Source organism: Theropithecus gelada, chromosome 4 (genome assembly GCF_003255815.1).
Source record: "Theropithecus gelada isolate Dixy chromosome 4, Tgel_1.0, whole genome shotgun sequence".
NCBI classification, from domain to species: Eukaryota; Metazoa; Chordata; class Mammalia; order Primates; family Cercopithecidae; genus Theropithecus; species Theropithecus gelada.
Genome location: NC_037671.1, coordinates 28499261 through 28513643, shown reverse-complemented (window position 1 = coordinate 28513643; position 14383 = coordinate 28499261). Strand labels below are relative to the sequence as shown.

Below are 14383 nucleotides of genomic sequence, written 5' to 3'. Positions count from 1 at the left end.
CTATCTGATAGAAATGATGGAAGGATTGAATAAGTCAGTATATATAAAGCACTTAGCTGATGCAGAGTAAGCACTCATTTAATGACAGTTATTCATATTCTGTGGAGGGACTCATGGAATCTCAGGGCAGAGAGCATCCTAGTGGTTTAGCTCAATCACATAATATTCAATAATATTTAATGTACAGAGATCTGGGAAAATCTGTCAATATTTGACAGTTTTTTTTTTTTTTAAGTTTTAAAACAGGACAATTGAAGGCTATTTGAGAAGAAAAATCGAAACAACAAAAATCTCTATCTGAGAAGATGAAAAATAAAACTAAGAGGAAAGACAATTCTGGTAGACTGTGTGATATAAGAAATCTCAAACAACTCTGTTTCCATATGGTGGAACAATGTAAGCTTGTATATTTTTGTTCACTTTCTGCTGAGAAAATACTGTTAACTTACTCTAAATACATTTCTCCTCCTACTACTCTGTCTTAGTGTTGAGTATTCCAGTGTTTCCAAATATTCACTGCCCCTTTTTGAAGGAGGATGATGCTTCATCCCTCCACTGACAGCAGGCTTGGCCACGTGACTCTCTTTGGCCAGTGAGACGTGAGCAGAAATGATGTGTGTGACTTTCAGAGAGAAGCCTTGGGAGCCAGTATGTGCACTGCCATGATCTCTTTTGCTCTGCTATATGACCATGAATGTTCTAGATAGGAGGCCACTCTGCCTCCTGGAGTGAAGGTTATATGCCAGCCCACAATGGACACGTCACAAAATCACTGTTACTGAAAGCCATGGACACTGGGGGAAAGGGGTCACTGTTACTGTGGAACAATCTAACTTATTCTGACGGATACACTTATGAAATTATCTGTGAATAAAAGAATGAAAAGCCTGGCTGACAATCCACACCTCAATGTAAATGCAGTAATTTCAAGAAAATTACTAAGGGCTTTCTACAACTATATCTAGGTAAGGTATTAGGTATTAAACAGTTTAATCACAACCTTTCATGTGGAAGACAAGACAATTTGTTAGCGCAATTCTGTTCTATAAGCTTAACAGCTCTACTGAAGACCAGTCATCACAGAATTCACAGTATTGTGAACTCAAAAGTGCTGATTATACAAAAACCTTTATAGTCTGTGCTTTCATCTTGTAACCCAGTTCCCCAGTCAATTACTGCTCCACCAAAGCATGGCTTTATAAGCTGGCTTCAAATATATGAGTTGACTAGGTTTCAATTAAAACTCTCAAATGTTCCCCAAAATATAGTTACCATGGAAAATTCTACTTTTCCCACCATTATATTTTCAGACGTAACACTCCCTAACTTTAATCTATGGAGGTATTTGTGGCATATTTTTGCTACTGTAAAGATTTAATCAATATTGAAGTAATAAAAAATAGTACTTTAATATACAAAGTAATTGATTTGCAAGGCACAATTATGGAATAAAGCATGCTACAAAACTGAATTTTCCAAATAAGTGAGGGTTATCCTTTTAAATATATAAGGCCTTTACAAATTAGCAAAAATAAAAATATTTCTAATATTAACCAATACCCATATTATTTAAAAGCATATAATAACTAAATATATTTATAATTTGTGGTCATAATTATAAATGCTAAGTGTTGAACTGTATTAATTCTTTAGATATTCCCAGATTCCATACCTATACAACCCATGTACTCTTCATAATTCCTCTGATAATTCCTCTACAGTCTCTTTGCATTCTAAGTTGCTACTCTTTGTGAATCCTTGTTGCTTCTAATCTACTGCCTTATTCTGCAAACAATTATAGTCAGGAGTATATAAGTGAAGTAGTCAGACTGGCCCTCAATTACTTTTACAAGTAAAATTGCATGACTTTGAGATAACTATTCTCTTTACTCTCCAAAAGTAGTTTATACCTACATCCAACCTCATTCATGCAAAATACCTATAAAAGTTTCTAAAAGGGTTTTTCCCATATTAAGACAGATTGCCTGACCACATATGAGAAATACTGCGCTATCACATAGTTCACGTAGGCAGGCTGGAATTATTGATAAGAACATTAACCTACATTAACAAAAATGTTCAAGGCCTATCATTCATAAATAATGCTTAAAGCCGCCTTCTTTCATACACAATATTCACCCTTTATCACTCCGTTTTCCTTATCACTACAAGTTTTTCTCAGAAAAAGACACTTCCAGATGACAATGAGAGCAGAAATAAATCTATACCGGTGAGAGAAGACAGTTCTGGAGAGGTTGAGCACAGCTAAATATTGAAGGCATCCACGGAGAAGAGCTCCACAGACCTGAAAAAGAAATAAGGTACTCTTCTTTTCAAATATTTCTAGGTCCAGGAGAATCTTTTATTAGAGGTCCCCTACATCCCATCTAAATAGCTCTTCTGAGACCCCTCAGAGCAATATATACATATATATATATGTGTGTGTGTGTGTGTGTGTGTGTGTGTATTAAATTTACCATGTCCAGGGAACATTCGGTATTGGATAAATCCAGATGAGCAATGGCATTTGGCTGGGCCAAAAAATTGTACATGTGCTGGAAAAAAAATAAAAGATACATGTTAGGATTCTAGAAACACATATACACACAATGCAAGTTAATGTTTTAAAAGGAAGTTGCCAGAATTTCTTAGACCATTCTCTGCTCTTCCCAAGGGGATTACCAGAATTTTCTGTCATTCCTTTACATTCCCTGATGTGAAAATCCCAAGAATAGTTAAAATTATGTTTGAGTGAAAAAGGCCAAATGGAATCTTGAAAACCAAACCCCCATTTTGTTACACATGACTTAGTTTTCCTGATTAGTTTAATTTTTATTATACAATTTTGGAACAGTGCTAATTCATTTTAACTCCTGAGATTAAAATACCACCTGGACTGCAGTCACTCTATCAAAATGCTAATCACTTTTGAAAGTGTTTGCAGAACCACGAATCTCAATTTGAACCATAAGATGGTCTCAGGCTATCCTCTCTTCTGTTCAACATAATGATTTTCCTACCCTTAGTTACTTCTCAAAGCTAACAAGAATGACTTGGCAGTAATATGAGTGCACTGTAAAAGTTTTCACTAATAGCTAAGACACTTCCAGTTTCAGGGGGTCACAATGCCTAAATTTCCCCAGTCCTCCCATTCAAGGCCATCAAAATAATGAAACTGATCAACAGATCAGTTCAACTGAGATGTTGAACATCAACAGAGATGTTGTTCTGGAATTACCCTGTATGTGTAGCAACTGCCAGAGCCCACCCATAAGAAACTGAGTCCAAGCTCCCTGCCACCAGGCAAATAGCTTAATTCTCCTCTGCTTCACTGGATACCACTGGATACTTGCAAAAACAAGCAAGCTTATACTGAGTATGTGCTTGCAAACATTTACTATGTGTAGCAGTTTGGCTATATGGTGCTTCAGAAGAATCCTATCAAGGAATTCAGAAGAGCAAAAAAAATAGCCTATAAACACTTAACACTTTAAAATAACCATACACATAGAATGACTTTTCTTTCTCCCCTCCCTTCCCGTCCTCCCTCCCTCCCTCCCTCCCTCCCTTCCTTCCTTTCTTTCTTTCTTCTTATTCATTTATTTACTTATTTATTTTAAGACAGGGTCTGGCTCTGTTGCCCACACTGGAGTGCAGTGGTATGATCTTGGCTCACCGCAACCTCCACTCCCGGGCTCAAGCCATCCTCCCACCTGAACCTCCTGAGTAGCTGGGACTACAGGCATGTGACACCACACCTGGCTAATTTTTGTATTTTTTGTAGAGATAGGGTTTCACCATGTTGTCCAGGCTGGTCACAAACTCCTGGACCCCAGAGATCACCTGCCTTAGCCTCCAAAAGTGCTGGAATTCTAGGTGTGAGCCACTGTACCCAGCCATAGAATGGATTTCATTATGAAAAGTTTTGATTCAGAAAAGTCATTTTGCTCTCACATGAAGATCCTCTGCCTCTCTCTCTGTTTGCCTGGCAAAAATTGTCTCAAGAGACTTTTAAGTTTACTGTGGCTTTGCTCCCAGCCACCAGCTGGGGGAGCTCTTATCACCATGAAATGGTGACAAGACTATTTGGCCACACTTCTCCAAAGAGGCCAGGCCCTGTTAGGCTGCTTTCCCTGAGGGCACAGGGTCAGGTAAACTCCTGCACCTGCTACCAGGCTCCTGGAACTTTCGTCTTTCTCACCCACTCTCCCTTCCAGCCCACTCTCACTCAGGCCTCATCGTTCCACTCCCCAGAAGCAAGCTACAATAGGACCCACCCTGGCCAGAAAAAGAAATCTTGAGCTATTTTGTTGTTTTAGGTGACTATTAATGTTCCTATTTTAGCTGAATCTTAATAATCTTTAGCCTCTCCTTTCACCCTTCCCTCTATTCTTCTACTTTGCCACAGTATTATTTTGGTGGTTTCATATTGGCCTCCTTGTTTTATTTTGGGAGGGAGCAGATTTATGAACCGTCAGTGAAGGTAACAACAGAAACTGGAAAATGAATTGAAAAATCATGGCACACCAGGAATCAAGTATTATTTAAATAATTTTAAGTACAAGGGAGAGGAAAAGGAAAAAAATACAAAAAGGCCTTCATTTGTACTTCCTGCCTTACAGGTAAACCAAAACAAGAGAAGTAAGAATAAATTTCACAGTGTTTTTCAGCCCTGTGGCAAAGCAGTGGATTGCAAATTAAGGCCCTCCAAAGATGGCCACTGGGTGTAGGCCATGTTGTTAAAGAAACAATTCTTCTAAATTCTATCTTGGTGACCAGAGGGGATCATTCGCCTCATATGGAAATGAGATCATACCTAATCCACTGTGTCAAAGATCTGCCAAATATTACATTATTGATTCAGTTACATCAACAATTTTATTATAATTGAGGGAGTAGTTTTTGTCTTCACACTCAAACTCTGAAGAAATGGCCCCAGGTTATGTGTAGACCACTCTTCTCCCTATTTTATTCACAGAATAGACGAGTGCTCAGGTTTCTCCCAATACTCCCTTTCAATTGTAACCTATAAAAAAACATCAATCTTCCCAGTAACAATAAAAATAATGAGAAAGTTCAGTTTATGTCCCCAATCTTCCCTACCAGGCAATTTTAACCTGTAAGCTAATGGGTTTTTGTTGCTGTTGTTATTGTTTGATACGGAGTCTCATGCTGTCGCCCTGGCTGGAGTGCAGTGGCGTAATCTCGGCTCACTGCAACCTCCACCTCCAGGGTTCAAGCGCTTCTCCTGCCTCAGCCTCCTGAGTACCTGGGACTACAGGCACATGCCACCATGCCTGGCTAATTTATGTATTTTTAGTAGAGATGGGGTTTCACCATGTTGGCCAGGCTGGTCTCGATCTCCTGACCTTGTGATCTGCCTGCCTCAGCCTCCCAAAGTGCTGCGATTACAGGTGTGAGCCACTACGCCTGGCCCCTGTAAGCTAATGTTTTTAAATGAAGAAAAAAAATTCTTCAACAGCATTACTTCCAAAAAAAAATGTGAACTTCAGCATCATTAAATGAGAAAAAAAATAATTGTGGTGATATATGACATTTAATTAATGAAGGCTCTGGAATTTTCAGTAAAACACTTCGTAAGCTCGTTACTAAATAATTCAAAGGTGTCATGCTAAAGAGAGAGGCAGGGAAACGCGCTACAAAGTCACGTTTAGAATTATTCCAGGCTTACTAAACACAGCTTCTTCGAAGATGGAATAAAGAAAGAAAAACTTACTGAGAGGTCATCTCCACGAAGGACGTTCCCTGAGAGGTCGAGATGGACAAGGGTAGAGGCGGTCAATGGATTGGCACTGAGTGACTGAGAAAGGCTGTTCACCCCTGCAACATCAAGAAAATCCAGGCTCAGTTTGCACTCCAGGAAACAAAATGAGGTTTGTGTTTCTATAAATGGCCCAACAGTTCCATCAAATTGCAGGACTGAGGTTAACCATGAGCACTGTCCCCGAAAGGTGGCGCTATGATTGTGTCTCCTTTTGACACACCCTCAGGAAGAACAGGTTGGTCAAAGATACAACCCCCTCACTGAATCGGAAGGAGTAATGAATTGGTTTCCCTTTGCTCCATGTCTTCTGATGTGTCCAAGGACAGAAAGGATTTAAATCCGAAGCCTTAGAATGATGAAAGCAATCTAGTTGACAATGTTTATCCTTCTCTTAATCCTGCCAGGTGATTCTTGAGTTAGTGCCTGGTATTTAAACGATGCCTGTCCAAATTCAGATAATTTAGGCTATTTAAAGTATTGGGAAGTTAAAAAGAGAAGTATACAGCTCTTCTTAAATGTATTACATTCAAGGAAACATTTGGATTAAAATGGATTTCACAAAGAATCAGGAGATGATCTGTATACCATGTAAGATGCAATCATAAGGAAAAATGTATAATTAACATTCTATACACTCTTTACACACAAACATAAATGGCTCAAGTTAACATAAACTGAACTAAACTGACAAATCCACCTCAGAAAACAAATAATGAATATGTGAGGAGGCTGCTTATTCTGTATGGATAGAACTAAGTTCTCTTACAGGTGGGTAACAATTATTGATGGGCCCGTTAGTCATGGTTGTCTAGTGGGCCACTTCTTTTCAGAAGGGAATAGGAGCTCTTTGAGGTGTGTCATTATCAAATGGGAGCCCAGAAGGGTCTAATCACTCACTAAGACTCAATCACTCACCACAGCACTGATGATTTTACTTAGCATAATGGGAATGTAAGAGATAGCAAAGCTCTTCGTGTTTCTACCCAAAAGTCCATGGTTCCAAATTATATACTTTAGAAATATGGCTATTTCTTAATTGGGTACACTTTTATAAATTATTTTGTTTTTCTTAGTTTTCAGCAAAATTTTTTGAAAATCTCAACCTATCAAACTGAGACTCAAGTTCTTAAGTCAACTACTCTAAAGAGAACCAGGAAAAGATTTTCTTTCCCCTCCACATTTGAGCAGACTCTTCATGGAGAAGAGGGGCCAAGGTCAGGGCTGCCAGTAAGAGACAGTTCTGGTCATAGCAGCAGGATCTGATGAGGGTACTACAAGAGCTATGGGTTGCAGGTAAAGCCTCCCACTGGAGCACCTCCCTGATACGAGCTTAGAACGTTCAGTGTGGGGCTGATAAAGAGGCCATTGTCTTCCCAAACTTCAGAGAGTTATAATAAACTGATTCAAGTGTGTGTCTGATAAAGGTTACTGAGCCATTTCTCAAAGTGGGCGCATATTTGGGTGGGTATACAGGAGACCGAGACTTCGAATAAAAAATATTTAAGTGCAAAGAACTTCTTGGCTGTCAACTTACCATTTACTAAATGCTAATAAAATGCTGGGAATTAGGAGATAAATATAAATAAGATCTTTTTCTTTTTACCCTCAAAAATTGCAAAGACCATTAGGGAAAAACTTAGACTCTGCAATGAAAAGTCAGTGCTACACAAGGAATATTCATTCCAATAAACCTTTACTGAAATCCTACTGTGTACCAGGCAGGGTCTTCTGAGATACCATCTTACTTGCTGAAGGCCAGTGGAGCGGGAGACATAGACAGCTGAATAATCACTATCCAGAGAGGCAGTAACTATCAATGGGGCAAGAACAAGAGCTTGGCAGTAGAGAAGCAGGAAATGTGATTAATTGTGTTAGATAAGAGGAATGTACGGTGGCTTATAAAAAAAGGTTATTTTCTGGAGGTTATCTTCTGTAACTGTTTAAATGACTAACTTCCTTTAGTTTGTCCTGATATTAGTATTAATGTATTTTTTAATGGAATAATTGAGTCCAAAACATAGGGCCAATATCAGATTCTCATCAAGAAAATCATTTGTAAAATCATTTCCTTACTGAGGTATAACAAAACTCAATAAATAAATTCCAAAAATAGAAGGCTAAATTAGTCCTGACAGCAAAATGCTCCTTGACAAGTGTGGGCACTTGGCAGTTGTCCAACATCTGAATAGACTCGAGAGAGCATCATGTTATCAGCTCAGCTTCATGCTACTGAAACAGCACGAAGGATTTCCTCTCCTGCCCCCTGAGCCCATGTTCACAGGAGGCCTGTGTTAATAAGCCCACGAAGAGTGGAGAATTATAAAAGTATAGACCTGAAAAAAAATCAAGGCTCTTACAGCCCTGACTAAACACATTTACATGCCTTTCTCGATTCTGGCTGTCTAGCGATTTTGACCATTCTCTGTTATTTATTATTGTAGTGTTTACAGCTGGAAAAAGGTGGTACCAGATGGCTCTGCCTTGACATAATCTGGCAACCAGCAGGACATTTGCTAGAAATCCAGAAAACTATCAGTTAGTTAACATCTGAGATAAAGAAAGGGTATTTGGAGGCAGTGGCGATGTCATGGGGAGTTTTTTTTTTTTTTTAATCTGTCTTGCGTTATCAAGCCATGAATATAAATGCTAGTCTGATTCACCAGAAGTTTAACACTGCAATGTAACTCCAGTCATTTTAAATCTGCGAATCTTTCAGATCCTATGTAAAATACTTCAAGAAGTCATTTTTTTTTAAAAAAAGTAAACAAACATTTCAAGATATTTTTGTTCTAGGGCAATTTGAAATTACTCAGGCTGGGCATGGTGGCTCCTGCCTGTAATCTCAGCACTTTGGGAAGCTGAGGCAGATGGATCACCTGAGGTCAGGAATTTGAGACCAGCCTAGCCAACACGGCGAAAACTTGTCTCTACTAAAAATACAAAAATTAGCTGGGCATGGTGGCACATGCCAATAATCCCAGCTACTTGGGAGGCTGAGGCAAGAGAATCGCTTGAACCCTGGAGGCAGTGGATGCAGTGAGCCAAGATCATGCAACTGCACTCCAGCCTGAGCGACAGAGCGAGACTCCGTCTAAATAAACTAAAATAAAATAAGATAAAAATTCTTCAAGTCATGTTATAAAACAATGCTAATTCTTAAAACACATATTGTAATATATACATATTTTATTGCAAGTAAGAGATAAATGGGAGGACCCTTATTTGTAAAGGGTATAGGCAATGTGGAGCTGTCCTCATCATAAGGAGGTGAAGAAGCCCAGCTTTGCCCATAGGACCTCCCCACTGTTACCACTCTAAAAGGGACAGGGACATCAGGGAGAGGTGGCACTGAAGGTCCTCAGAACCAAACTTGCCCTCGGAAGGATAAATGATCACTACATCCTTTTATTTGTTATATAGTAATGAACAAATGAATTAAAATAAATATAATCAAGGATTATTAATATAACCAGTTTTCTATTTTTGTTTTTGTTTTCTAAAGAGACAGGTTCTCACTCTGTCACCCATGCTGCAGTGCGGTGGCACTGTCATAGCTCACTGCAACCCGAAACTCCTGGGCTCAAGCATCTTCCCACCTCAGCCTCCGGGGTGGCTAGAATTACAGATGCAATTCATATAATCAGGTTTTTTAAAACCACTCTATCTTATAAAAGACTTAAACTAGACCTATGGAGCACACAATAAATAATGAATGCTTTTAATATGTACAGAAGTCATATAAACTTTTTTTAAAAAGATTAACACTATAAACAGAAAACTAACAAAGGATATAAACTTAGTGATTTCCCTAAAAGAAATACAAATGACTAAGGAACAAGGGACTTCAGAGGGGGTCTGCCCTGTTATTTATACTTTTTAGTATCTTCTAAATCTTTATCATAAATGTGTACTACATTGATAATGATCAGAAAAAGGTTTATATAAAATGGATTTGCTGAAGTAGAACAGTGATAATGTAAAGGAGTTAAACTTAGCTGTAAGATCTGTAGATGGCTTCAGGCACTAGGTCCGAAAACACTGACTCCCGGGGAAATCCCTTTGGTAATGTATTTTCATGCCTTAATCTTAAATATGTGTGTATAAATGTGTGCACATAAAATCATGGTACTTATGGAACTAATCTCAATTTCAAACCATTCTTAATTTAACTGCATGTTCAGAATAATGTATGATGTTATGGATATAAAATCATCAAGGGATGACTTTGCTTTACTCATTTATCCAAGGCACATTCAGTGAGAGACTGAGAAGTGCTAGGACACAGCAACGAATGAGGCAAAGCCCTTATTATTCAGAAATGTACAGGCTAAGGCACAATCAAATGCGATGGACACATGCTAAGATAGAGGAATTTACAAAGAGCTATGGAACACAGAGAAAGGGGCATCTAGTCATACAAGGTGTGGTGAGAGGGGGTTGTCTGAGAACGTTTCAAAGAGAAAGTGAGATAGAAGCAGCCAGGCGCAGGAGCTCATGCATGTAATCCCAGCACTTTGGGAGGCTGAGGCAGGCAGATCACTTGAGCTCAGGAGTTCGAGACCAGCCTGGGAACATGGAAACCCTGTCTCTACAAAAAAATTAGCTGGGTGTGGTAGTGCGTGTTTGTGGTCCCAGCTACTTGGGGGGCTGAGGTGGCAGGATCACTTGAGTGCAGGAGGTGGAGGCTGCAATAAGCCAAAATCATACCACTGCACTCCAGCCTGGGTGACACAGCAAGAACCTGTCTTCTAAAAAAATAAAATTAAAATAAAAATCCACCTCCAATAATTTTTTTTTTTTTTTTTTTTTTTTTGAGACAGAGATAGAAGCCGAATCTGCATAGGATGCACGGTACTTCATGAGACATTCCAGGTAAGGACACTAAGGTTGCTCCAGGTAGAAACTGAGGCATATAAAAACATAAGACAGCTCAGGATGATGATAATTATGATGATGGTGGTGGTGGTGGTGCTGGTGCTGGTACTGGTGGGGGTGACGGTAGCAGTTTACTAAGCACTTTGTGACAGAAACCATACTGTACGTATATTAAATCATTCAACTCTAACTACCTGTGTAGAAATAAGATACTGTTATTTCTGTCCTACAAATGAGGCACCTGGGAACAAAGACATTATATATAAATGCATGACACATAAGTAGAAAAGTCAGAATTCAACTTTGGGCAATCTGACTACAGAACTGACACTTTCAACCACTATACATACTGTTTCCAAAAGACAGTGACCTTCTTAAGAAATGGCAAGATGTTCAAGAAACTTTTGTTAAACAGTAGTCCAGGCACAGTGCCAGGTGCCGCAGATAAAAAGATGAGAGAAGCACAGGCCACAAGGAGAGCCCCAGTGTAGCAGGAAAGACACAATATTTATACAATAATGTTACGTATGTGATCTTGAATACAAAGGGAACAGTCACTGATTCTGTGTGGCCTTGGGAACAGGGAACACATCTCAGCAGAGTTTATCACAGATCAACAGTTTTATAAAACAAACTGAACCTCTCTGAGAATATTTGGAGATAAAAAAATTTTTTCAGGCATGCAGGGCAAAATGTGAAGATATACAAAGGCACAATGAATGCAGGATAATTTCTAATATTATTATTGTGGTGCTGCTGTGGCAAAATAACAACAGAATTGACAGGATTTGATGGAAAAAATGAAGGTGAGTGAACTTATGAACTCACCTGGAGAGAAGATAAGGAAATCTCTAAAGACAGAACTACAGAGAGGGGAGCTACAGTGGTGATCCAGCAGTTAGGCCCAACAGTTTTCTGTAAAGCAGACAGTCTGTCTGACAGTTAGAAAGGCCAACTTGTTGAACCAAGATAAACACAACCAGGTGCATCTAGGAATGTGAGGCAGGAGGATAGAGGCAGACAGGAGAGTGTTCCCTGACTCAAAAGTTTTAAAAGTTAAAGACTGCATGTACATATCAAAATTATTCTCTACACTGACAGCATTTCACTTCAGAGCATCAAACATTGAATTACATAATGTCTTTATCTTCAAACTGCCAGAGTAATATTATATTTTTAAATGTAAGTACATTTACAAATAATTCTAACTAAGGTAGCAGGCGCAGCAGAAATATTTCAGACACATTGTTAGGTAAACAAGAAATACTGTACCTTTAGGTGATAATGAGGTTTTAGATAAATTTAAATGCTTTAATCCCTTCGGGAGTTTGGCAAATTGAATACTTAAAGAGGACACACCTGAGAAAGGAAAAAAGCGATTAGAATTTTCAAGTTCTCGGAATTGCATTTTCTACAATGAATGAAAATTTATTTTGATTCTGAATGAAGTGATCATATTTTTCTTTCTAATATCAGACTTTGTTTTCTAACCATTTACCATCAAGCCCCCTTTTCTTTCTGTCCTACCTACAGGGTAAGAGAAGGGGAAGATATCTTATTCGGCATACAACATCTGAAACTTTTCCATTGGAGATACTTTTCTTGGGGCCAAGTGTCACTCTTTTTCTCATAGTTCTAGTTAAAATGCAAATCCTCTTGGAAAGGATGTTAACTCCTTTTCTTTTTAACCTCTGTCTTAACGAGTTGATTGCTCTTCTAGATGAGCAGATGTATGCTATTTCATTATTGTCAAGAAGAATGGAGTAACATTAACTATTCTGATAACGGCAGATGGATTCCTATACTTAATTGGCTTACAGCTAACAACCTCATACAGAGCTTCGGAGCATGTTTTAACTTCTTAAAAGTAGATTTTGTAACTTTGGCTAACTCACCAGGAATTTACAGTATTTAAAATCGGATATCTTCTAAATTTAATAACCAGAGTGGGAGATTGAGAACACCAGCTCACCCATCCAAGGACTGCAATGAGCATAGACTGTTTTCTGGGAGGAAATAAGTAATACACAAATGTATGTCCTTCATACAAGTCCTTCAACTGACCTGCTGTAGATGAGCCATCATTTCCCCAGGGGCATGTTCTTCAGAAGGCTCCTAAAACAATGTTAATTCCTGCTCCCTTAGGCTAATTCTCAAGCTTCAGGCAGCAAGAAGAAATTACTGTGCTGGTTGCTGTCCTACTATATAACCCCAAATTATCTATAAATCTTATCACAACTTCTAAGAAACAACATGGAGGTCATGCAGCTAGAGTAAACCTCTACATGGGCGTTTCCCCTAGAATAGTGGGTGTTCTGGGAGCCTCTATTTCCCCACTGTGTTTCCGCAGTCAAAGAAGTTTGAAAATCACTGGATTAAATCACGTTAAACAGGTTTTTATCTGATTATTTCTAGATACTTGAATATGCTAATCCATTTTGTAAATTACAAGAAGAGGGCAGCCTTGATATTTAGCTGATACACTCTTGTAAAAAAAAATAATAATAAGTGACTAACAAGTTGATGGAGGAAAGGGGAAAGACAGAATAACTGTTAAAACTTGATTAATCTAAAAGGCAAAAAAGTGAGGAAAAAAGGGGACAAATAAAAAAATGGACCAGCACTTTGGGAGGCCGAGGCATGCGGCTCACAAGGTCAGAAGATCGAGACCATCCTGGCTAACACGGTGAAACCTTGTCTCTACTAAAAATACAAAAAATTAGTTGGGCGTGGTGGTGGGCGCAGGTAGTCCCAGCTACTCGGGAGGCTGAGGCAGGAGAATGGCGTGAACCCAGGCGGTGGAGGTTTGCAGTGAGCCAAGATCGTGCCACTGCACTCCAGCCTGGGTGACAGAGCAAGACTCTGTCTCAAAAAAAAAAAAAAAAAAGAAAAGGAAACAAATAGAAATACAACTTTTCACCCAAATATCTGAATGATTACATTAAACATAAATTTATTAAATATATTTAATTTACATTTGTATTATTTAAAAATATTATGTAAATATAAAGATTCAAATTACAAATCAAAGATGATTTACTTGAATAAAAATATCAAACGTTTTCAAGAGATACACCTAGAGATATATGTATTCAGAAGTGAACGTAAAAGCATGAAAAAAGATATGCTACAAACACTAACCAAAAGAAATCTGAGGTAGCTGCAATGAGACAATTTAAATTTTAAGAAGCATTACTAAAGATAAATGGAATATTTCATTAATTAAGAAGATACAATTACTCTAAATCTATGCTCTCATTAACATCATCTGAAAATATATAAAGTAAATCTGACAGTAACAAAAGGAAAATACATACATTATTACATAAATACACACATATATATAATAATAGAAGTTTTCCAACACACTTCTATTAGTAGCTAATAAATGAACAGAAAAAGTCAGTAAAGATATAGAGAACATCAAAAGCATAATGAAAAAAGATATAATTGATATATTTAAAATGCTGTACCCAGTAACTACAGAATACATGTCTTCAAAGTCCACACTGAATATTTTCCAAAAGGAATCAGATACCGAGCCATAAATTTAGCAAGTCTCAACAAATAATAGAAAGTTCCTTAGTACTGTGAATTCATACACAGAATATTTGTACACTCTCTGTTACCACTACTGCAATTAAAATACGAATTATAACAATAAGATAATTAGAAAATCCCCAAATAATTATAACACAAGCAATATATTTCTAAATAACAAAA

At 38.1% G+C, this 14383-nt stretch overlaps 1 protein-coding gene across 3 annotated transcripts in view; it reads right to left on the bottom strand.

The window, feature by feature from the left end:
- CARMIL1 (capping protein regulator and myosin 1 linker 1) overlaps positions 1-14383 on the bottom strand; it is a 343848-nt gene that overhangs the window by 128426 nt on the left and 201039 nt on the right. For all 3 annotated transcript variants that reach the window (XM_025381879.1, XM_025381880.1, XM_025381881.1), the window contains exons 12-15: positions 11933-12019; positions 5738-5841; positions 2478-2555; positions 2229-2305 (exon numbers count right to left, since the gene is read on the bottom strand). In XM_025381879.1, the coding sequence (XP_025237664.1) occupies positions 2229-2305; positions 2478-2555; positions 5738-5841; positions 11933-12019 (346 nt within the window). The remainder of the gene's footprint in view (positions 1-2228; positions 2306-2477; positions 2556-5737; positions 5842-11932; positions 12020-14383) is intronic.